The 24,888-nt window shown below is 50.7% G+C and overlaps 1 protein-coding gene across 2 annotated transcripts in view; it reads left to right on the top strand.

Moving 5' to 3' along the window:
* ZFYVE9 (zinc finger FYVE-type containing 9) overlaps nucleotides 1-24,888 on the top strand; it is a 1,362,935-nt gene that overhangs the window by 984,620 nt on the left and 353,427 nt on the right. For both annotated transcript variants that reach the window (XM_069642200.1, XM_069642199.1), the window contains exon 14: nucleotides 9,009-9,159. In XM_069642200.1, coding sequence (XP_069498301.1) covers nucleotides 9,009-9,159 — 151 coding nt within the window. The remainder of the gene's footprint in view (nucleotides 1-9,008; nucleotides 9,160-24,888) is intronic.

Raw genomic sequence — 24,888 nt, 5'->3', positions numbered from 1 at the left:
AAGTATTGCCGTACTTACTGTCGCTGGCAAAAGCTGGACTGGCTCACGCCTCCATCAGGATACATCTGGCTGCCATTTCCCAATGCACCAGAACTACAGGACGGGCGTCCTTGTGGTCTCATCGCCTGGTGAAGGAATTTATGAAGGGACTATTCCGATCGTTCCCACCGGTGAAGGCCCCTGCCCCGGTGTGGGAGGTCAACGTGGTGCTGACCAGGCTCATGGGGGTTCAATTCGAGCCTATGCATTCAGCGCCGTTGAAGTTCCTGTCGTGGAAGACAGCATTTTGTTGTGGCCATCACCTCCGCACGACGAGTGGGAGAGATCCAGGCCCTATCTTGCAAGCCTCCATACTTGACTTTTCACGACACAAGGGTGGTGCTGAGGACGCACCCCTCCTTCATACCCAAGGTGCCTTCGGGCTTCCACCTCAACGAGCCCTTGGTGTTGCCAATTTTCTTCCTGTTGCCTTCGTCTCCGGCCGAGATGACTTTGCACTCGCTGGATGTGGCTAGAGCGCTGAAGTTCTACGTGGACCGCACGAAGAGTTTTCGGAAGACATCACAGCGGTTTGTGAACTTTGGACCTGTGAATCAAGGGAAGGCTCTCTCAAAGGCTTGCATTGCCAGATGGCTCTCCGGCTGCATCATGCACTGTCACCGGTTGGCAAACAGACCGCTGCCCGGCCGTCCGAGAGCCCGTTCGACCAGAGCGATCGCTGCTACCACATCGTTCCTGTCTGGTGTGCCCCTGCCGGACATCTGCAGGGCTGCTACGTGAGGTTGACGCACACCTTCACAAGATTCTACTGCGTCGATCGGGACTCCAGGGAGGAGTCCAGGGTCGGCCAAGCAGTGCTGCGCAACCTGTTCGCCTAAGGTGAGCCTGGTGAGGAGGAAAGAGTTGCTTAATTATGAGTAGTTGTATTGCTTAATGTTGAGCCTGTTGCCACCTCCCGTGGTTGTGCATGTGTATACTGCTATGTATTCTTATATTCATGAGCATGTGAATCCATGCCAGACCCCATGCTGGAGAAGGAACAAGTTACTTACCTGTAGCTGTTGTTCTCCAGCATGGGTCTGGCATGGATTCACATGCGAACCCTCCCTCCTTCCCCTCTGCGGCTCTTCACTTGGTCATACTGCCACTTTACGTGCTACCATATCTGAGGATGGCTGCCAGGGGAGGGGCTTAGGTAGAGGGCATTCATTGGCTGGGGGCAGTATGACCCAGCGATAAGTGATTGGTTTCTACTAAGAAAGACAGATCATAAATGAAACTGATACTGATTTTTTCTTTACCGAGGATTCCCGGCCTGACGGGGAATATTCATGAGCATGTGAATCCATGCCAGACCCATGCTGGAGAACAGTTACAGGTAAGTAACTTGTTCCTTGTATACCAATCAGTTTTATCTAAGGTAACAGAATAGTATAACTATGCTTCTGAGGCTTGTGAAATCTGCTTAGATCACATGCTGTGCATAGGCCGACATCTAGTGGAAGCTGCGGAGTATTACAGTTTGTTTTTCGAAAATCGAAAAAGGGCGTCGACACAGGGCGTGCCAGTAATACTATCCCTAGTGTGACGTCCACTGTACCCATGATCCCTCACGCGTCTAGGATCCCTAGATTGTTTTTTTCCGCCATTCTGGTCGGAAGCACTTCATCGGAGTTCCCTGGCTTTGCCATATTTACACTTAAAACTAATTCTAATTTGCCCCATTTTGTCACCCTTACGTCGACCAGCATCTCGACGCCGAACCGGGGAGGAGATCAACGTCGAAACCCGACGGATTGGGCCTTGAGGCTTCCGCCTCGGCTCGGGCCTGGGCCGCTGGCCTCGGCCCTACAAGTAGGGAGAGTGGGGGGTGGTACACTTCCACACTCGGTTATAGACACCTTCTTACCTACACACACTTGCCCGCTGCCCACAGGCGCGTATGGAGGGTACGCCCTTTCAGTTTTGCCCCAAGTGTAATAAGAAATACCCTTGGGTAGATAAGCACGCTACGTGCAACCTTTGCCTGCCCAGAGACCACCCCGAGGCGGGTTGCAGGGCCTGTAGCAGGTTTAAGACAAAGACTCTTAAGGACCGCTCCACCAAGCGTTGGGCCCACCACGCCAAGCTAGCAGCTATGGAGGCGGAGGGTACCTTCAGCGACGGCAGCGACGCCGGACTTTCGGACGGCGAGGGCACCAAGGCGTCGAAAGACAGCCTAACGCACGTCCCCGGCCTCGGAAGGACGTCCGTCCCGGCGACTATGGGGAAGTCCCCCGGCGACAAGAGCGTTACACATACACACGCTAAACACAAAAAACCCACCCGAGATTCGACGTCGTCGAAACCTCGGAAAGAGGCACAGAAGGAGCGGTCCAAAAGGACGTCCTCTGGGCGGTCCCGGTCGAGGTCGCCGCACGACGTCAGGCAAGCCTCCACACTTGCACATAGTGCCTCGCCCATTAACATCACGGAAGATCACTCGTCCGGAGACGAACACGGCTTCCATCCCCAGCCTGCACCCCAGGGAAAGGGTACATCACTTGGGAGTGAGGAGGGCCCAGTTTCGAAGCCTAGGTCGAAACACTGGGATTCCACCTCCGATCCTCGACGCCAGGCGTCGAAAGATAAGGGAAAGGGTAAACACACTTCCACCCACGGGGAAGGGGGTAAGCAACAAAGGAAACAACCCTTGCAATCCCCCACAACAATAGAACTGACTTCCCCGTCCAAGTCTTCTCAGGGACAGTCCATAGAGAGTTCCAGCAAGGTCACCCCAAGCTCAAAACTCTGGTCATGCGAGGACATTGACAGAGTAATGTCAAGGATGTCCTCCTTAGCAAATTTCTTCGAAAGACACCCTGACCAACTACTAGCTTTAAACCCTCAGGAATCTTCTCCCTCAGGTTCAAGGGACCCTATCCCTTCAAATAAAAGGCCCCGGGTCGAGACACCAGTAAAGGCTTCAGACCCCTTCGAGGTCCAACCCTATTCTTGCCTTTTCCCTACAGGCCAAGGAGACTCTTCCCTTATAGAGGGCCAGGATTTTGAGACACCAGAAGATCTCGCAGTGTCAGATTATTACGGGGAGGACGAAGACGAGGATGAGCCAGAAAATAGCCCAGATATTTTCAGAATGGACTCACCAGTCGAAAGGGAAGCCCCAGTGTCTGATTCCCCAATAGATAATCAGCCCCTCCTGAATGAACTGCTCTCTCGGGCAGCTAACCACTTCCACATAGACACACAAGGTGTCCAAGAAGAGAGGGACTTCGCGGAGGAACTAATAGGGGAAAGGAAGACAGTAGCCCAGACCATTCCCATCCTGAAATCTATTCAACGCAGAATAGCACCATCCCTTGTCAACCCAAACCTGACAAGACCTGTAAACCCGAGAGTAGAGAAGCTGTTTAAAGCAGCCCAGTCGGACCCTCTATATATTAGAGGCCAACTTAAGCCAGACTCTCTAGTAGTAACTAACACCCGCAAGAGAGCTGGAACCCCATTATCTTCCTCGGAGGCTCCCCCCGACAAGGAAAGTAAGAAACTCTATGGTTTTGGTAGAAAAGTAGCTTCCACGGCAGCCTACCAAACCAGAATCGCGAATTCCACCACACTGTTGGCCAGCTACAACTGCCATCAGTGGGAAGAAGTGGCAGCACTAATAGATTCCGCTCCCGAACCCCTTAAGAGCCAGCTATCTCGCATTTGTGCAGAGGGAAGAAACGTCTCAGGCTGCATTTTAAAAGCAACTTTAGACGCCGCAGACAATGCGGGTAGAATTATAGCAGAGGGGACTGTCATCAAAAGACATGCTTGGTTGAGGCAGTCGGGATTCAGAGCAGAAACACAAGCTGCACTCTTAGACAAACCAGTGGAAAGTGATCTCCTGTTTGGAAAGGCAGTCGAGGACGCACTAAAAAACGCTAAGGAGGAATTCGACACCCTCAAATCCCTTGGCCAGTTAACTACAAAACCACCTAACCAAAGAGGGAACGGCAATTTTCGTCGCCCCCGCGGCCAAAATTCCAATAGAGGAAATAGCTATTCCCACACCTAGGGTACACAGTGGAACACCAACTCACAACAGTCTACCCAGGGGTATGGTAGGGCTAGTAGAAGAGGACGTGGTAGAGGCAGAGGCAGCCCCAGTAAAGGAGGCGGCACGCCTCCACCAAAGCAGTGACGCTCATTTCAGGGTCCCTTCCCATGCAACCCCAGTAGGGGGACGAATATCCAGCTTCACCCAGGCATGGGAAGGGATAACATCCGACAGATGGGTGCTGTCGACGGTATCCAAGGGGTACTGTATAGAACTACTGCAACGTCCCCGAAACCACCCTCCAAGACAAAAAGTCCACTCTTTAGAACATCAAAAGATCCTCCTCGAGGAAATCTACAATCTGCTCCTAAAGGACGCGATAGAACTCGTCCCAGGACACCAGGTAAACAAGGGTATCTATTCAACTTACTTCCTTGTGCCAAAGAAAGATTTAACAATGCGCCCAGTATTGGACTTACGACCTGCCAACAAGTATGTCAAGCCCCAAAAATTCCGTATGACCACGCTACAAGAGGTAATCCCACTCCTAAAAAAGGGGGATTACATGGCAACCTTGGATATGAAAGATGCCTATTTTCATATTTCTATGCTCCCGGCGCACAGAAAATACTTGCGCTTCAAGGTGGACAGTCGCCACTACCAATTCAAGGTACTGCCCTTCGGGATAGCTTCAGCACCAAGGGTATTCACCAAGGTACTGGCGGTGGCAGCTGCACACCTACGCAGGGAGGCAATCCCAGTGTACCCTTATCTAGACGACTGGCTCATAACGGGGGAAACCCCAGGAATCTGCAGATCAAACATTCAGAGGACTATCGACCTCCTCCACGAATTAGGCTTCTCTATCAACGAGAAGAAGTCAAGTCTGGTGCCAAGCACCTCAAAACAGTTTCTAGGAGCTATCCTAGATACTCAGAGAGAATTGACCTTCCCTTCGGAAGAAAGAATTTCGGAATATACTTCTGCAAATTCCGCATTATCAGTCAGGTCAACAGATAACAGTACGCAAAGCTATGCGGTTACTGGGCATGATGGCGTCATGCATTTACCTGGTCCCCCACGCGCGTCTGCGCATGCGTCCCATGCAGGAATGGTTGGCGAAACATTGGTCTCAGGCAAGTGGTCAGTGGGACGATCTAGTGGTCGTTTCGCCAACACTCGTACAGAGCCTACACTGGTGGACAAGCGAGAATATCGCAAAGGGGAAACCCTTTTACGATCCCGAAGTACAGGCAGTGGTTACTACAGATGCATGCCTGACTGGGTGGGGAGCTCACCATCTCCACCACACAGCTCAGGGTCTCTGGTCTCACTCAGTAGCCAAGAACCACATCAATCTGCTAGAGCTTCTGGCAGTATTCCGAGCGCTGCAGGCGTTCAAGCCCCATCTACTGAACTTGTCGGTGCAGATCAGGACGGACAGCACGACAGCCATGTTCTATCTGAACAAGCAAGGAGGGACTCGTTCGCCAAATCTGTCCAAGCTTGCCCAGAAAATATGGATATGGGCACTCAGACGGAACATCTTCCTGTCATCGCAACATGTTCCAGGGGAGCTCAATTCCCTAGCGGATGCTCTAAGCAGAGACCCCCTCCCAGAAGAACACGAATGGGTCCTTCACAGAGACGTAGTAGAAAATCTCTTCTCTCAGTGGAGTTTCCCCACTATAGACCTATTCGCCACAAGCGAAAACAAACAATGCCCAGGATTTGCATCCAGGTTCCCCCAAACGGACTCCCAGGGGAATGCCCTGTGGATGAACTGGTCAGGGATGTTTGCGTACGCTTTTCCACCAACTCCTCTCATCAGGAAGGTGGTGTACAAGATGAACAAGGAATCAATGACGCTCATCCTAGTTGCTCCCATGTGGGCGAGACAACCATGGTTTCCACACCTACGCAGGATGGCGGTGTGCGAGCCCATCAGACTCCCAGCCTGGTACAACCTTCTGTCCCAGCAACAAGGTCAAAAACTGCATCAGGAACCCAACTCTATGAACCTAGCAGCATGGCTCCTGAAGTCATAGAGTTTGGACATCTCAAATTACCACAGAGGTGTATGGACATTCTAAAAGAGTCCAGGAAACCAAATACAAGACACTGTTACTTTGACAAGTGGAAAAGATTCGTTATCTGGTGCCAGAATAAACAAATCAACCCGGTTGATTGCACTCCTTCCAACGTTGTAACATACATGCTCCACCTGCTTGATGCAGGGTTGGTTTTTAACTCTCTGAAAGTACACCTGGCAGCCCTCTCGGCTTACACCACATCCCATAACAGGGTCTCGTGGTGGAAAGTACCAGTGGTTAAAGCCTTCATGGAAGGAGTAAAGAGACTTCACCCTCCTATTTCGAACCCACCGCCAGGATGGGACCTCAACGTGGTGCTAGCTAAGCTCATGGGGCCCCCCTTCGAACCCATGCATAAAAGTAGTCTCAAACACCTGACTTATAAAACGGCCTTCTTAGTAGCCATTACCTCCATAAGAAGGGTCAGTGAAATTCAGGCTCTGTCAGTGCAAGATCCTTTCTTTACTATCCACAAGGACAAACTGGTTTTACGCACACACCCTAGGTTCTCACCAAAATTCATATCCAAGTTCCATGTAAACCAGTCCATCGAGCTTCCGGCTTTCTTCCAAAACCCACAAAGCTCGGCTGAGGTGAAACTACACACCCTAGATGTGCGTAGGGCGGTCTTATACTATGTAAATAAAACCAGACCGCTAAGGAAAACAGATCAACTGTTTGTCTCCGTAGCTACAGGCAGAGAGGGGGATCGCGTCTCTAAGGGCGCTATCTCTAAGTGGATTATCAACTGTATACAGCTGTTACTCTTTCTAAAAAGACTCTGCCGTTTACACCAAGGGCCCACTCTACTAGAGGCATTGGGGCCACTCTGGCTTTCATTGCAAATGTTCCCCTCGACACCATTTGCAAAGCAGCTACTTGGAGCTCTATTCACACTTTTACTCAGCATTACTGCATTGACACTCATTCCAAGACAGATACACAAGTGGGACAAGCGGTTCTAAGACACCTGTTTGCTCATGACCCTTCTCACATCCCACCTCCTTCTTCTGGTACTGCTCGCTAATCTATGCACAGCATGTGATCTAAGCAGATTCCACAAGCCTCAGAAGGGATACATTACTCACCGTAATCGTATTTCTGATGCTTGTATCTGCTTAGATTCACATGCGACCCACCCTTCCTCCCCTCCGAGAGAAGGCGCATGGTTGCTTGTAGTCTTACCTTTCTGTCTATCTGCTTGGACTATCTGTACTCACGCTACTCCTCATGCTACCTCATGTCAGGAAAAACACAATCTGGGGATCCTAGACGCGTGAGGGATCATGGGTACAGTGGACGTCACACTAGGGATAGTATTACTGGCACGCCCTGTGTCGACGCCCTTTTTCGATTTTCGAAAAACAAACTGTAATACTCCGCAGCTTCCACTAGATGTCGGCCTATGCACAGCATGTGAATCTAAGCAGATACAAGCATCAGAAATACGATTACGGTGAGTAATGTATCCCATACTTTGGGAGTTAATTCTAGAGGTGACGACATTGCTGTCTGCTAGAGCCTTTCGTGTAAGTCTGCCACATGGAGATTAGAAAGTAAGGGTGCCAGGGCACATCCTTGTTTGAGTCCGTAGTTAGTGGCCATCGAAGATGACGAAGTACTGGTATAATTTAGCCTTATAGTGACAGATGTATGTTAATACAATTGCATGATCATATTCAATAAGGCAGGAGGTATCTTCCAGTCAAGAAATGTGCCCCATTATCTATTACGGACGACACATTCAAATGCTCCTGTACAATCAATGTATGCTAAATATAAACTGGTCGCAGGTGTAGTTATGGTATTATGTATTAAATATTGTATGGCAAATCTATTATCTAGCGTGCTCATACCTCTGGGGAAGCCTGTTGATTCTATAAGAGATTTTGCTGACCCGGCCAAGTTCGCAAATCTTCATCTGAGAATGACCCTACATGGTCATTCTCAATCACCATCCAGTACCACTAGGGCAATAAAGTACAGTTATCAGCGACTCCATTTTGGGAGCTTCTGGAGGCAAAGGCTTTCTGCAAGCCAAAATGGTGTCTTCTCATGCAGCCGCTATTTGAAATGTTATGGTTAAGGATATTGACCTATGGATTTTGGGGAGCGAAAAAAAGATTTGATTAGCAGGAGCTAAATGCGGCTCCTTGGTATTACACATCAACCAGCAAGCAGGAGTTACCGTTGGAAACCAGGAGCTATTGTATAGCTTGAGGCACATTTAACTCGCACATGAGATGCATAGTTTAACTTTTTGCCAATTATATTTGACCCATTATGCTTTAAATGTCTTCCTGATGTGTCCTAATGCTTATTTTTATACATTCATAAATGCGCAGCCTTAATGTCATATAGCTCCACGCAATTGTGAACCCTGGATTTACAGGGGCATTTTGCTGGCACCTCAACCCCCCTCCCCCATCTACCTCTCCATCTCCTCTGAGGTTCATGTGGGTTCCTAGGGGGGGCCACAAACATCAGTTGAATCCTCAGTAAAATATGAATGGAACTCTGTGGGGTAAAAATGCGCAAGGGTTTGCAAAATGAGCAAAAAGTGTATGGGACGCACAAAAGTGGGCAAGAGAGGACTTTCTTCCTTAAAGTTGGGATTCCACTAGGGATCGCATGTTAGTAAGATTTGTCCACATGCATATGACCTGTTAGTTATTCTTCACTTCAAGTCTGTATATTTTTACATTTTACATATTTCGTCGCATGCCTTGAGGCTATGTGGGTGGTTATTCAGTGACTGTTACATAAAGGCATTTGTATTTTTTCATAATCGCTCCTCTAGAACATGTCACTGCCTCAATTGGCCTTAATATGAAGAAATCTAGAACTTTTTTGTTTTTTTGTTTTTGTTTCAGATGATGAAAGCTATGAACAAATCAAACGAACATGTACTTGCAGGAGGAGCATGCTTTAATGAGAAAGCTGACTCGCATCTAGTCTGTGTACAGAACGATGATGGAAACTACCAGACTCAGGCCATCAGCATTCATAATCAGCCTCGGAAGGGTACGGTTGGTTATTAATTCCTTTCTCTAAACGTTTCTATTTATATAGCAGCACATTTTGTTTTTTAGTCCGTTTTCATGATATTTAGTTTTGACTTCTAAATTGCTTCATGTGTGAAATTCTAACACATCTGGAAACTGCAGCTTTAAGCAATAAATTTAAAAAAAAAAAAAAAAAAAAGGGAACTATATGTAGCCCCTTTTCCCTTTTCTTGGCTGCCATGCAAAAACGGAAATAAAAAAACAGTTTGCCACCATGGAATGAGAAGGACTACATGCAGGTTCTTCTCCCTTTCCATGGCGGCTATTGAATTGAGTAAAAATAAAAAAATAATCTGGACTGTGAGCATTACGCCAGGCAATGCCTTTTCTTATGCATTCTCCCAGCCTCAATCTTTCTCTTTACAGTGCACGGGTAGCACATAGGCAGTAATGCCTACAGTGTTGGCTAGCCTGCTTCTTGTTCATTGAGACTTGCAGGAAAACATTCCTGACAGTTGTTTATAAAGTCTGAGGTGTCGCTCATAAAAGGGGGCCGTTTTGTTTGGACATTTGCAAAGGTCCTCCAATGCGAAGACCTAGAAACTAAATTTTATTTTGACTGTTAAACTTGAAAGTGTGGTAATACAGTAGAATACACCCCGCGTCGGGGTGCTTACTGGGCTGTTAACAACCTGCCATCTTGGGCCTCTGCGAGGGCTCAGGGGCATTACTGGCCCTCTGCACCCTACAACAAGGGGAGGTAGCTAGTCGCATCCCGCAGCTCTGTGATAAGTCGCAATAGTTTTATTGATTTCGTTTTTTCTGGGAAGACTGGCTCTGCATGTATTGTATGAGTATAATCTCCTGTGGAAAAAAAGATGGCCATCATAGGCATAGATAAGGTCCTTTTTCGAATGAATTGTGTCCTCCAACGTATTCCTCGTCTTTGACGTGTAGTGTTGGCTGCTTTGGAAATTTTTTGGCAGAGGGCGCCCTGCATCGGTGGCTTCGGGTCGATGTCCCTCGAAGGCCACCATCGAGGGTGACGTCATTGCATGTTATAAGTAGCATGTACGGTGCCCGTAGCCTCAGTTCTGTATTTTCCGCAAAAGTGTTTGCTTTGTTAAAACCTTGGCGCTCCTAGTACTTTCCAGTATTTGCTGTGAGGATTTTCTTAGATATGCCTTAGTCTTACACTCCGACGACACCTCGGTCCGGGTTCAAGAAATGCTGGGACTGCGGATACAAGATGTCCATCACAGATCTGCATCGTGTCTGCCTGTGTTGCCTTGGTGGGGGCCATGACACGGATACGTGCTCCAAGTGCCAGTCGATGACTGGAAAGGCCTTGCAGCAACGAAAGGGGAAACTCAAGGTAGGCAAGGTGTCCAAGCCCCTTAAGTCCCGACCTGCTGTGCCTTCGACCGATGAGTCGAAAGGTGACTCTTCTCAGAGGAAGAAGGCCAAGTGTTAAAGGTCCAGGAGTAGTTCCCGCCACCACTCCTCGTCAAATGTTTTCGAGGAGAAATACTTTTTGAAGTCCCTCACCTCCATTTTTGAGAAGGAGGAACATTCTGATGAAGGTGAGGCTCCTTTTGGTCTCCAGTTTGGGACCCCTAATGTGCCAGAATGCTTCATCACGGAGGAGAGTAGGATGCAGGATATTTGTGATAGCTTGCATAATGCTAGTAGTATAGACACCTCTCCTGAGCTGTAGTTCGGCCGACCTGACCCTGGTGAGCATGCTCCTCTTACCAACGCCTTATGTCGAGCGTGGTGGAATATTTGGGCTGGGCCAGACCTACTGGCCACTATGATCTTATGCACATTATGTATCAGGGTCCTTCCACAGATCCCATATTGCCATTTCATGTGGCTCTACAGAACCGGGTGGCTGATAATTGGGAAACCCCGAAGACTACTCCAGCGGTGAACAAGTCTCTGACGAGAAAATACCACCCGTCCAGTAGCGACCCTGGCTCTGTCATCTCAACCCAAAGAGTCTGGTGGTCCAGGCAGCCATGTCTACCTCGAAACAGGCTGTGTACCCTACCATCGCTCTGGATGGGGACGATGAGCGAGTGGATGGATGGGCGCGCAAGGTATTTTCAGCTGGGAGTATGGCGTTGAAGCGGCCAACTCTGCTTGTGCCTTGGCAAGATTTTCGCACGCTCTGTGGGATTGCATATCTATGGCGACTGAGCATATTCCCGAAGGGGAAGAAAGGGAGGGCTTCCTAGCTCTTGTTAAGGATGGCAAGGAAGCCATCTGTGAATCCCGTCAGTCTGGGTTGGATGTTGCTGACCGTGTCAGCAGGTCCATGGCTACGAGCACCGTAATACGCAGATTTGCGTGGTTGAGTAAGTTGGGTTTTGCACCTGATGTGCAGGCTAGTCTTTTGAACATGCCATTTGACAAGTCTCAACTTTTTGGCAGCAAGGCTGACGAGAGCCTTGAGAAGCTGCAGACCTCTAAAGCATCCGCCAAGTCTTTGGGCGCTGCTGTTGGGCAGCCTCAGCCTTTTCGTCCTAGCGGACAGCAATGGAGGGGTAGATCCTTTCGTTACTACTCCTCATTTGGAATGGCCAGAGAGGCCAACATAAGTTTCCTCCTGGTGGATGAGGTAGGGACACCAAAGCCGCTCAAGTAGCAGCCTCTTTGCCATCAGACTCTGCAACTGTCACTTCAAATCCGCTCTGAGGCTTTCGGTCACGGCTCACCAGTGGGGGGGGGGCAGGCCGTCTCAGCATCTGCAGGAATGGCAAACCAGCTTGGGCTCTGGAAACGATAGCCCATGGCTACTGCCTTCCTTTTCTACGGAAGCCTCACGACAGTCCACCAGGAGTACTCTTTGAGGGTTCCAGATCCACTCCTTGTGCAGGAAATATTAACCATGCTAGAGCAAGGCGCTATAGAACCAGTGCCTGTGGCGGAGATGAACAAGTGGATGGTACTCCCCTTATTTTTTGATTCCCAATAAGGTCGGGGGACTGAGACCCTTCTTGGGCTTGAGAAATTTGAACAAGTTCCTCAGGAAGGACAAATTCAAGATGGTAACTTTCTCAGATCCTTCAGGCCCTCCAACGGTCTTAGAGGACCGTCTAAGAATAAGATCCCTTTAATGGGCACTTGGGACTCAATGGTCCCAATTTTCAGGAAAGATGTCGGATCGCCTTCACGTTCCGGTCAGGGTCTGGCAGGATCTTCTTGGTGGGCCTGCGAGGAAAATCTTGTGAAGGGAGAACCTTTTTGGCAACCATGGCCGGAGGTAACTTTAGTAACTGATGCTTCCCTCACAGGGTGGTGGGCTCACTCCAATGATCTGACCATCGCCGGTCTTCATCGGAGTCCAAACTTCACATCAATCTTTTGGAGCTGAAAACAATCAGGCGAGCACTGAATGCTTTCCTACCGTCTGTACGGGGGAAGAATGTCCTGATAATGACAGACAACATGGTGGCCAACAAGAAAGGTAGTGTAGGGTCACTGCCACTGTGCAGAGAGGCGATGCAGCTCCGGTTCTGGGCACTTCAGGAAGGAATCTCCCTAGAGGCAGTTCATCTGGCTGGAGAGGAGACCACGGCGGAGGCGAGGCAGAGCAGTCTCCCACGAGTGGGAACTAGCTCAGGAAGTCCTTCAAGAGATCTTCGCACTTTGGCCACCCTCTGCAAGTGGATCTGTTTGTGCCTGGTGCCTACCGGAAGCGTGAGCAGTACTGCTCAAGGGAATTTCCTCCGAAAGGATAGCTCTAGGAGACGCGTTCGTGGTGGATTGGGAATTCCTGCTACTGTATGAGTTTCCTCCAGTACCCGTCATTCCTCAGGTTCTCAGGAGGTTAAGACGGTTCGGGTCTTGCATGATCCATGTTGCTTTGGATTGGGCCAGGAGATCGTGGTACGCGGATCTTCTGGAAATGTCCATCTGTCCTCCAATGCGTCTTCCCCAAAGAGGATGATCTCTCGTGAGAGGAAGGTTGTTCTCCATCCAGAGGTTAGGACTCTCAACCTTCACACAGGTTTTTGAGAGGTTGAGATACAAGGTTTGGGACCTCCCGGATGACGTAATGGAGGTGTTGCTTTCGGCCAGGCGGCCTGCAACAAAGTCTCTGTGCCGTTGGAATAAGTTCTGCGACAGGTGCAGAGAGACGAATGTTAATCCTTTTCAGTGTTCAACTCAGGATGTTTTATCATTTTTGCTTTCTTTAGCCCACAAGGGTCTTTAGGTGGGGATCATTAAAGGTTACCTGGCAGCACTCTCAATCTTTAAGTGCTTGTCCGAGGAATGCTCTTATTTTAAGATTCCTTTGGTTACTCAATTTCTAAAAGGGCTCACAAATGTGTTCTCACCTTCACCTTTTCAGGTTCCGGTCTGGGACCTCAACTTGGTCTTGAGTTTCTGATGGGTGCTCCATTTGAACCATTGCACTCATGCCCATTGAGGTTGTTAACCTTTAAGACTGTTATGTTGGTTGCTCTTACATCTGCACGCAGAGTGCGCGAGTTGCAGTCACTTTCTTCCAAGCCACCCTTTACTATATTTCACAAGGACCGGGTTGTGTTGTCAGACCCTCCTTTCTGACTAAGGTAGTTTCGGACTTTCATTTGAGCCAGAAAATTGTGCTACCTGCCTTCTATCCTCCTCCACATCCTATTAAGGAAGAGGAAAGGCTTCATAGGTTGGACCCTAGGAGAGCTTTGAGCTTTCATATTTCCAGAATGTCCAAGGTGAGAGTGGATGACCAGCTCTTTGTGGGGTATATCGGGCACAAACTAGGCCAGGCTGTGTCTAAACAGACCTGGTCTAGGTGGATCGTCCTCATTATTTCTGAATGCTATACTTTGACCGGCAAGGTCCCTCCCGAGGGCTTGCATGCTCATTCAACCAGAGGCATGGCTACGTCGACAGCCCTGCAGAGGGGTGTCCCTGTATAGAACATATGTGATACTGCAACGTGGTCTTCCATACACACGTTTACCAAGCATTATTCCCTGGATACTTCCCATGCTCAGGATGTGGCATTTGGTAAGGCAGTCCTTTATTCTGCTCTTTGATTTCAAATCATACTAAATTCTTCACCCTCCTCCAATCATAGATACTGCTTTGGGAGTCTGTCAAAGATGAGGAATACGCTGGAGGACACAATCCATTCGAAGAACAAGTAACTTACCCTCTGGTAACTTTCTTTTGAATGGATTGTGTCCTCCCACGTATTCCTCATCTTATGATAACTCGTCTCCAGCTTCGCTGCTTCAGAAAAAAAATTCTCTCGGCAGAGGCCGCTGTGCTCGAGGCCGTGGCATCGAGTGTCCCGCAACGGACTCCTTCGACACCTGAAGACTGGGTTCAAGAAGCGTGTAGATTGTGGATCAAAAATGTCGATCACGAATCCTCACCGGTTGTGTCTCAGGTGTCTCGGTTCCAGTCACCGAACCGACGACTGCGGTTCCTGCCAAACCATGACCGAGAAAGCTCTTCATGAGAGGAGAGGTAAACTGTCGTCGGGGAGGGAAGCCTCTAACAAGGCTACGTCTAAAAAACATAAGAAAGCGACTGATTCAAAGGAATCTGATCGCCATAGGCACTCCAAGAGATCTCGATCTAGGAGTGGATCGAGACACTCTTCGTCATCGTCTAAAAAAAATGAAGAGGAGACATAGATCTCCCTCATCTTCTTCTTCAGAGTCAACCGAAGAAATTCAGTGTCCGACAAAATCGGATTCTCCCAGTAAATGGGAAGAATTTCGTAAAAAGATGATGGTTTTCGACAACGCGGGCTGTCCCCCTCGAAAGAACCTCGAAAAAGCATACCCCTAAGGTCGCTCCATTGGACGACAAAGGGAAGTCCAAGACTACAATGGTAAAAACCAGTAGTGTCGAGGATACTAAAAAACCTCGAGTCGACACCAAGCCATCAAAGACTCTTAGAGAGTCGAGCACTTCTCCGGTGCCATACAAAAAACACAAGTCGTCGAAGGCTTCGATGACTTCATCGACACTATCTGCGTCAACCGTTTCGGCACCAAAAACATCCTGGACGATAGTGTCGAAGTCATCTTCGAAGACTCCTTCGACGACTTTGAAGAATTTATCAATCCCTTCGACGCGTATGGTAGAAGAAGAAAGGAGATTCACTCCTTTGCCCAGGTCAGACTTTTTTAAGTCCATGTCCTCAATTTATGAGGAATCTGGCTCAGAAGATGAAGTTACTCCTTTTGGAGTTTCTTATGGCACAAAGCAAGTTCCTGAGGAACTTATTGACCAGGAATCTAGAATGAGAGACATGAGTGATACTCTACATTCTGCCAGTGGAATTGACACCTCCCCAGAATTAGTTTGCCAGACCTGATCCTGCAGAGCATGCAGATGCTGGGTACAGGGGTCTTATGACCAGAGTAATAGAATATATGGGTGGGGGTAACACTTCACCCGTTTTTGAACAGGATGACATGACGGATATAATTGTCAGAGGGGCCCAAAAAGATCCAGTTCTCCCCTTTCAAAGGGCTCTTCAGAAGACAGTGGAGAAAAACTGGGATAGACCTGAGAGTATTGCTGCTGCAGATTGCAGATGGCACTTTTCCAAAAAAATATAGGCCAGCTGGAACGGATCCTGAATACTTAAATAAGTATCCAACTCCACAGTCTAGTAATTCAGGCAGCATCTACATCAAAACAGACTGCATATCCCACTATTCCTCCAGATAGAGAGGATAAAAAAGTTGACGCATGGGCACGTAAAGTTTTCGCATCAGGCAGTATGGCCCTTAAATCGACAAATGTCACCTGTACCCTGGCCAGGTTTACGCATACCCTGTGGGACTTTATTTCGGCGGCAGCTGATCATATTCCGGAAGGCGAGGAAAGGGAAGGCTTCCTGAATATAGTCAAAGACGGGAAGGAGGCAATGGGGGAATGTCTCCAGTCTGGACTGGATACTGCTGATAGTATCAGCAGGTCCATGGCTGCAAGCGTTGTGCTACGCAGATTTGCGTGGTTGAGGAAGTCGGAGTTTGCACCAGATGTGCAAGCCAGACTCCTTAACATGCCCTTTGATGGCTCGAGGCTGTTTGGCAGCAAGGCTGATGAAAGCCTAGAAAAACTTCAGACCTCGAAAGCAGCAGCTAAATGGCTTAGCGCCTCTATGCGCCAGCCTCTAAAACCCTATTCCGGCTCATCTTCCTGGAGGGGTCGTTCTTTTCGATACTACTCCTCTTTTGGTAGAGGAAGAGGACAGGCTTCTCAAAGGGCCAAAAGAAACTTCCCTCGTGGAGCACGAGGAAGAGGTGCAAAATCAGCCTCAGGAGCAGCATCTGTACCCTCAGCCACTCCTGCAGCCGCCTCCAAATCCCTCTGCGACCTTGTTACACAAAACACCAGTGGGAGGCGGGATCTCTCAGCATCTGAAGGAATGGCGGTGCATTACCTCAGATGCTTGGGCACTGGAAACAGTAGCCCAAGGTTACTGTTTCCCCTTCCTAAAAAGGCCTCAGAATCATCCACCGGGAGCCAACTCAGTCAAAACTCCAGATCCGCTCCTGTTGCAGGAAATTTTAACCCTGCTAGAGAAAGGTGCCATAGAACTGGTACCTGTAGCGGAGAGGAACAGGGGTTGGTACTCCCCATATTTTCTCATTCCAAAAAAGGACAGAGGACGGAGACCCATCTTGGACTTGAGAAACTTGAACAAGTTCCTCAGGAAGGACAAGTTCAAGATGGTGACTCTTTCTCCTCAGATCCTTCAGGCTCTCCAACTCCAAGATTGGTTGATATCATTGGACCTTCAGGATGCTTACATTCATGTGCCAATCCACCGAAAGCACAAAGTACCTGTGGTTCGCGATTGGCAATTCTCATTATCAGTTTAGAGTTCTGCCATTCGGGTTGACCTCCGCCCCGAGGGTTTTCACCAAACTGTCGGCGGTTGTGGCAGCGAGTCTTAGGAGAGGAGGTATTCACATATATCCCTACCTGGACGACTGGTTGATCAGAGCAAGTTCTTCAGAACAAGCTCAGGAACATCTTTCGATCACCTGCCACTTCCCCCACAAACTGGGCTTCTCCCACATGATACCATCCCAGAAGCTCCAGTTTATCGGAGCAGTCTTGGACACTTCCTCGGGAAAAGCCTCGCCTCCCGAAGTGAGAGCTTTCCACATCCAGCAGATGGTAACAGAATTCCAGAATGCCCAACGTCTACCGGCCTTCCATTTTCTCAGGTTGCTCGGCCTCATGGCATCCTGCATTTTCCTAGTACCAGAGGCCAGGTTGAGAATGAGATCCCTTCAATGGGCACTCAGAACTCAGTGGTCCCAGTTCTCAGGGAATATGTCGGATCTTCTGCAAGTCCCGAGCACAGTTGCTCAGGATCTTCTATGGTGGGCTTGCAACGACAACATTCTCAAGGCAGAGTCTTTTTGGCAACCATGGCCGGAGATAACAGTAGTGACGGACGCCTCACTCACAGGGTGGGGAGCGCACACCAACGATCTGACAATCAGTGGTCGTTGGTCTCCATCGGAGTCCAAACTACACATCAAACTTTTGGAGCTGAGGGCAATCAGACTAGCGCTGATGGCCTTTCTGCCCTCTGTACAGGGAAAGAATGTCCTGATAATGACGGACAACACATTGGCAGTGTACTACCTCAACAAGAGAGGAGGTATAGGGTCACTACCACTGTGCAGAGAGGCAATGCAGCTCTGGTTCTAGGCAATGAAAGAAGGAATCTCTCTATCGGCAATTCACCGAGCTGGAGAGAAGAGCACAGTGGCAGACGCTCTGAGCAGGCAGAGTTCAGTCTCGCACGAGTGGGAGTTGGCTCAGGTAGTCCTTCTGGAGATCTTTGCCCTTTGGGGAACCCCTCAAGTGGATCTGTTCGCCACCGCAATCAACCGGAAGTGCGATCCGTACTGCTCAAGGGAATTTCCTCAGAGGAGCTCTGGGAGACGCATTCGTAGTGGAGTGGAAGTTTCCACTGCTGTATGCGTTTCCCCCACTCCCTGTGATTCCTCAGGTAATTGGCAGGTTGAGAAAGTTCAGGAAAACCATGATCCTAATTGCCCCGGATTGGGCCAGGAGGACGTGGTACCCGCACCTTCTAGACATGTATATCTGCCCTCCAATACGTCTTCCGCAAAGAGAGGATCTTCTCTCGCAAGAGGAAGGTCGGGTTCTCCATCCAGAGGTCAAGACACTCAACCTTCACGCATGGTTTCTGAGAGGTTGAGATACAAGGATTGGGTTCTTCCGGATGACATAATGGAAGTCTTGCTTTCGGCCAGAAGGCCAGCAACAAAATCTTTGTATCGATGTCGCTGGAACAGGTTTAATAACTGGTGCAAAGATAAGGATATGGGCCCTTTTCAATGTGGCACTCCAGTAGTGCTCTTTTCTATTACATCTAGCCAATCTGCGGCTCCAGATAGGAACAATCAAAGGATACATTGCTGCGGTGTCCATTTTCAAGCGCACCTCGGAAGAGGTTTCATATTTCAAAATACCACTAATAATTCATTTCTTAAAAGGACTTACTAACGTATACCGTCCAATACCTTTTCGTGTCCCAACTTGGGACTTACATTTAGTATTGAAATTCTTGACTTGCATGCCTTTTGAGCCTCTGCACTCATGTCCATTGAGGCTTTTAACACTAAAAACTGTCCTCCTTGTGGCCCTATCATAAGCCCACAGGGTTAGTGAACTTCAGGCTCTCTCATGCAGACCACCATATACTATTTTTTATAAGGATAAGGTAGTCCTTAAAGTTAAACCTTCATTCTTACCAAAGGTCGTTTCGGACTTCGATTTGTCACAAAAAAAATAGTACTACAAACTTTTTATCCTCCTCATTTGGGCAAGGAAGAGGAGAGACTGCACAGACTAGATCCCAAGAGGGCTCTTAGTTTTTACATCTCAAGGATGTCTAAATTGAGACAAGATGACCATCTATTTGTGGGTTGTACTGGTCATAAACTAGGCTTATCTGTAACAAAACAGACCATATCCCTACTGGATCATTTTAGCCATAATTGAATGCTACAGATTAGCCGGAATATACCCACCAGATGGGCTTCATGCCCATTCTACAAGGGGAATGGCTACTTCTACGGCTCTAAAGAGGGGAGTCCCGGCAGCAGATATTGGTGCAGCTGCAACTTGGAAAACAATACATACTTCTCCAGCATGGGGTCTGGCATGGATTCACATGCTCATGAATATTCCACGTCGTCAGGCTGGGAATCCTCGGTAAAGAAAAAATCAGTATCAGTTTCGTTTTTCTTAATAACCAATCACTGATCTATGGGTCATACTGCCCCCAGCCAATGACTGCCCTCTCCCTAAGCCCCGCCTCTGGCATCCATCCTCAGATTTTTACCGCACGCTCAAGTGTTGGGAGTCCTCGTGCTTAGCTCTCGAGTTTTTAGCTGCGTTTTCGCGCTTTTTCAGGAGATTTTCTCATTTTTCGGTTTAATCGAGCCTCAAGCTCCACCGTTTCGGAATTCTTCTACGCCCCTCAAGGGTGAAGTTTTCGTCGAGTTTACGCTTCTTGGAGGATCCCGGAAGATCTGCGGCCTACCTCAACAGACATGGCCCAGGACAAGGGAAGCCCGGATCCAAGCTGATCAGGTGCTGCCCTGGATGCGGATTACAAAACGTTTTCAATGAGGACGAGCATTCGCGATGTCTCTACTGCCTTCATGAGAACAAGACGCACGTGGAGAAGGACTGTGCGTTCTGCAAGAACCTTTTGAACGGACCAAACAAGACCGTCGTTCCCGCCGCCTGGCTGGAGAAGGGCACAGCAGGTGAGAAGGCGAAGAAAAAGTCTGAGCGGGCTTCTAAGTCCTGTGAGGGTGCCCCGGCGACGGGGGCCCATCAGAAGGCCAAGCACCGCGAGTCTGCGGTCACCAGGAGCGCCGAAAGGTCGGGCTCTTCGGCTGCCAGGCAGGGCGCGACTTCCCCGGCACGTTCAACCACGAGCCAGCGCTCTGGTTCGGGGAAGAGGAAGTCCTTGAACCCGGGTAAGCTCAAAGGGGGAACGAGGCGCTGACCCCCCCCCCCCCCCCAAGGCGAAGGCCCAGGACGCACCTAAGGTGGTGAGGGCTTAGATCCAGCCGGCAAAGGCCTCTATCGAAGTGGTCGCTGCGACCCTGGCGAAGCCGGCTAAGACTACGCCAGTGGAAACGGCCTCTGGGCCAAGAGTATCCCTGCCACCGCAGAGGGAATCCTCTTTCCAGCCCATCATTAAGACCCCCGTGAAGTCCCCGGTGGAAAAAGAGGGGTGGGGGGGGTGGTGGTCATTACAGACTCGGAATCAGCCTCTGAGGACGAGCTGGTGCAAACCGATAAGAGCCTCAACGAGAGGTTCATAGGCCACAACGAGAGGTTCGAGAAGGTTCGATCCCAGAGGACGGTACCCGCTGACGGGATCGAAGATAGCGACGAAGAGGGCCCAGTGGAGCCGCCATCTCGTCCATCGCAACCATATCCGAGCCCCAGGATAGCTCGGCAGCCATTTTGTTGGCGATCCCATCCTTATGTACCGAGATGAGGACGAGATTACCACGGACCACGACGGAGGATCCAGAACCAGGCCTATCAGGAAACCCTCCGAACAAGTGGAGGAGAGTCCACCCCTCTCTGCCCTTCGTGCCCGCGAGGCCTGTGGATCCCTCGTCCCCCTCGCCGGACCCTAGAGAGGATACGGCGACGGATACAGCGACGGGGACACAGCGGACATCCCGTCATCACCCTCCACCCTCGGCCTTCTCCAGCCAACGAAATTGGCTCCTTTCATGCCATGATAACCAGGGCATCCGAGCTCTTCCAGCTCTGCCCTGAAGAACAAAAAAAGGAAGGGTTTCTTTACCAACGACGAGAGGCCAAGAGGCAGACGGTCCTCGCAGTGCCTTTGCTCGACGACATCTGGGACGAGGGGCTTGCTGTCTTCAAGAACCCTTCCACAACACATGCCAAGAGGGACAGGTACGAGAAGAAGTACCGAGTCCCTGATGCCGCCCCCTTGTGCCTCAGGGCCCAGCCCACGCCAGACTCTGTCGTCTCGGCAGTGGCTAAGAAGAAAGCAGCGGGTGCGGCGGCTTCAACTTCCACTTCCCCGCCAGATGGCGAGGACAAGAAGTTGGACTCCATGGGACGACGAGTCATCTCGTCGGCGGCGACGACGATTAAGGCGGCCAATGCCTTAGCAATCGTGGCCCGCTACGACAGGGAGCTCTGGTTCACGATAGCTCCCCTGCTAGACTTCCTACCTGACGACAAGAGGGCGGAGGCCCTACAAATTCTGCAGGAAGGCGAGGATCACGCCATAACGGTGGCAACGGACATTGCCGATACCGGATTTCGCCAACTGGGCAACGGGGTTTGCCTCCGACGACGAGGATGGCTCAAGGCGACAAACTTTCACCAGGACGTCCAGACCAGAGTGTTGGATATGCCGTTCGACGGTAAGGCAGTGGACGAGTCTCTCCAGGCCATCCAGACTGACTCTGAGACGGCCCGGGACCTAGGGGTACTTCAACGACGATGGCCCTTTCGGAGCTCCTGAGGCAGACAGGGTGCCTCCAAAGGATCCAGCGGTGGCTCTTCCGCATACCGCCAGGCGGCCCGCTCCTCTTCCCAGGAGGCATACAGAGGTCGCGGCAAGCAAGGGGGATCCCGCCGTCATCGCCAAGGCGGCCAGGCCGCCTCCAAGCAAGACTGACCCGGCTGTGTCGTCGGGCCCCCACCGAAGCACCCCGCTGGGAGGCAGGCTGACGAAGTTCGTCAGCGTGTGAGAGTCCATCTCCACCGACCGTTGGGTGCTGGACACCCAACGGGCACTCGCTGGAATTCCAAAAGAAGTGCCCTCGCATTCCTCCCATGGCCAGAAAGGAGAATCACGTCCCTCAAATGCTGTTGGAGGTAAGGGCGATGCTCAAGAAAGGTGCCATCGAGCTCGTCCCCAGGAGGCTCCGGGACTTCGGTGTGTATTCAAGGTACTTCCTTGTCAGAAAGAAGACAGGCGGTTGGCGACCCTGCGTCGGTTAAACAAATGCATCAAGGCGCAGAAATTCAGGATAGTCACCCTCCAGCATGTGCTGGGACAGCGACTTCCTATCGTCGTTGGACCTGGAGGATGCTTACTTCCACATCCCCATTCTAAAAATGCACAGGAAGTTTCTCAGGTTCGTGGTTCAGGGACACCACTACCAATTCAGAGCCCTACCGTTCGGATTAAAGTCGGCACCCAGGGTATTCACCAAGTGCCTGGCACCATTGGTGGCGCGGCTGCGCCTGCAGGGGATCCACGTCTACCCCTACCTGGACGACTGGCTAATCCGTGCAGGGACAAGAAAACCCGCCGTCGAACACACAGCAAGGACCGTCCGGCTGCTCACGGAACTGGGGTTCGCCATCAACTACCCCAAATCCCACCTGGTTCCTTCGCAAGTAGTACTGTTTCTGGGAGCGAAGCTCGATACAGTGGGGCAATTAGCCTCCACGTCAGAGGAGAGGACGAAGACCATCCTGGGCAAGGTGCGGCGCCAGCTTGCCATGGACGTGGCCAGGGTGAGGTCCATCAAGTCCCTCCTCGCGATGATGTCCTCATGCATCTATCTTGTACCCCTTTGCAGACTTTGATACTTTGGATGCGTCCGCTACAGGAGTTCCTCGACGCCCGCTGGTTTCAGGCGACGGGCTGCTTCAAGGACAGGATCCCTCTCGACGAGGAGTTCCGTCGGGTGATCCTATGGTGGGGTACCCGTGCTCACCTCTCTACAGGCACAGACTTTCAAACCCTGGCGTTTCAGGAGACGGTGACGACGGACGCCTCTCTGTAGGGTTGGGGGGCCCACATCGGAGATCTCCACGCAAGAGGCCTTTGGCTCCCGGAGGAGAGGTCTCTCCACATCAACATTCTGGAGCTTCGAGCAGTGTTCTGGGCGCTCAAGTCGTTCCTCCCGTCCCTCAAGGACAAAGTGGTGAGGATCTTCACCGACAACACCACCACGATGTTCTACATACAGAAGCAGGGGGTACCAGATCCCCAGCCCTACCCAAGGAGGCCCAGGATCTGTGGCACTGGGCCGTCGCCCAGGGGATGTTTCTGGTTCCCTTCCACTTGGCAGGAATAAAAAAAACACCATGCTGCTCGTGCCACGAGTGGGAACTACGTCAGGACCAGGTGGATCGGCTCTTTCGACGATGGGGCAAACCCCGGATCGACCTTTTTGCGATGGCGACGAACTCCAAGTGCCAGAGGTGCGCCAGCAGGTTCGCGCAGCCGAGGAGCATGGGAGATGCTTTCTCGTTCCCCTGGGACGGCCTGTTTCTATATGCGTTCCCTCCGTTGCCGTTGCTGCTCTGCCTCATCAACCAGCTCAAAAAGTCCAGGTGCAGAATGATCCTCGTCGCACCGGCGTGACCGAGGCAGATCTGGTTCCCGGACCTTCTGGACTTGTCAACGTCCCCACCAGTCAAGCAGCCGGCGGACGCGGATCTTCTCTCCAGAGAAGGGGGTGCCGTTCTCCATCACGACCCACAGTCGCTGAACTTGCAGGCCTGTCTCCTGCAGCACTAGAGTTTGGAGGGTATGATATCCCGGCTGACTGCAGAGAGGTTCTTGCAAAAGCCAGGGCGTCCTCCACTCTTAAATGTTACGGTCATAAGTGGAAGACGTTCTCTGTCTGGTGCCATGCACAGAAGATTAACCCTCTGCGGATTACGGCCCCTCAAGTATTGCCGTACCTACTATCGCTGGCCAAAGCTGGACTGGCTCACGCCTCCATCAGCATACATCTGGGTGCCATCTCCCGATATACCAGGACTACGGGACGGGCATCCTTGTGGTCTCATCGCCTGGTGAAGGAATTTATGAAGGGACTATTCCGATCGTTCCCGCCGCTGAAGGCTCCTGCCCCGGCGTGGGAGCTTAATGTGGTGCTGACCAGGCTCATGGGAGCCCCATTCGAGCCTATGCATTCGGCGCCTTTGAAGTTCCTGTCATGGAAGACAGCGTTCCTCGTGGCCATCACCTCCGCACGACGAGTGGGAGAGATCCAGGCCCTATCTTGCAAGCCTCCATACTTGACTTTTCATGACACGAGGGTGGTGCTGAGGACGCACCCCTCCTTCATGCCCAAGGTGCCATCGGACTTCCACCTCAACGAGCCCTTGGAGTTACCAGTTTTCTTCCCGTCGCCTTTGACGCCGGCCGAGAGGACTTTGCACTCGCTGGATGTAGCTAGAGCACTGAAGTTCTACGTGGACCGCACAAAGAGTTTTCAGAAGACGTCGCAACTGTTTGTGAACTTTGGGTCTGTGAATCAAGGTAAGGCTCTCTCGAAGACTTCCATTTCCAGATGGCTCTCCGGCTGCATCATGCACTGTCACCGGTTGGCTAACCGACCGCTGCCTGGCCGTCCGAGAGCCCATTCGACCAGAGTGATCGCTGCTACCACGGCATTCCTGTCTGGTGTGCCCCTGCTGGTCATCTGCAGGGCTAATACGTGGGGGTCGACGCACACCTTCACAAGATTCTTCTGCATGGATCGGGATTTCAGGGAGGAGTCCAGGGTCGGCCAAACAGTGCTGCGCAAACTGTTCGCCTAAGGTGAGCCTGGTGAGGAGGAAAGAGTTGCTTAATGTTGAGTTTTGGATGTAATGCTTAATGTTGAGCCTTTGCCACCTCCCGTGGTTGTGCATGCGTATACTGCTATGTATTATTTTATTCATGAGCATGTGAATC

This window comes from Ambystoma mexicanum, chromosome 1q (genome assembly GCF_040938575.1).
Source record: "Ambystoma mexicanum isolate Mex_15411 chromosome 1q, UKY_AmexF1_1, whole genome shotgun sequence".
NCBI lineage: Eukaryota > Metazoa > Chordata > Amphibia > Caudata > Ambystomatidae > Ambystoma > Ambystoma mexicanum.
The sequence above is the reverse complement of the archived record's forward strand: the minus strand, read 5'-3'. Positions and strand labels throughout refer to the sequence as shown.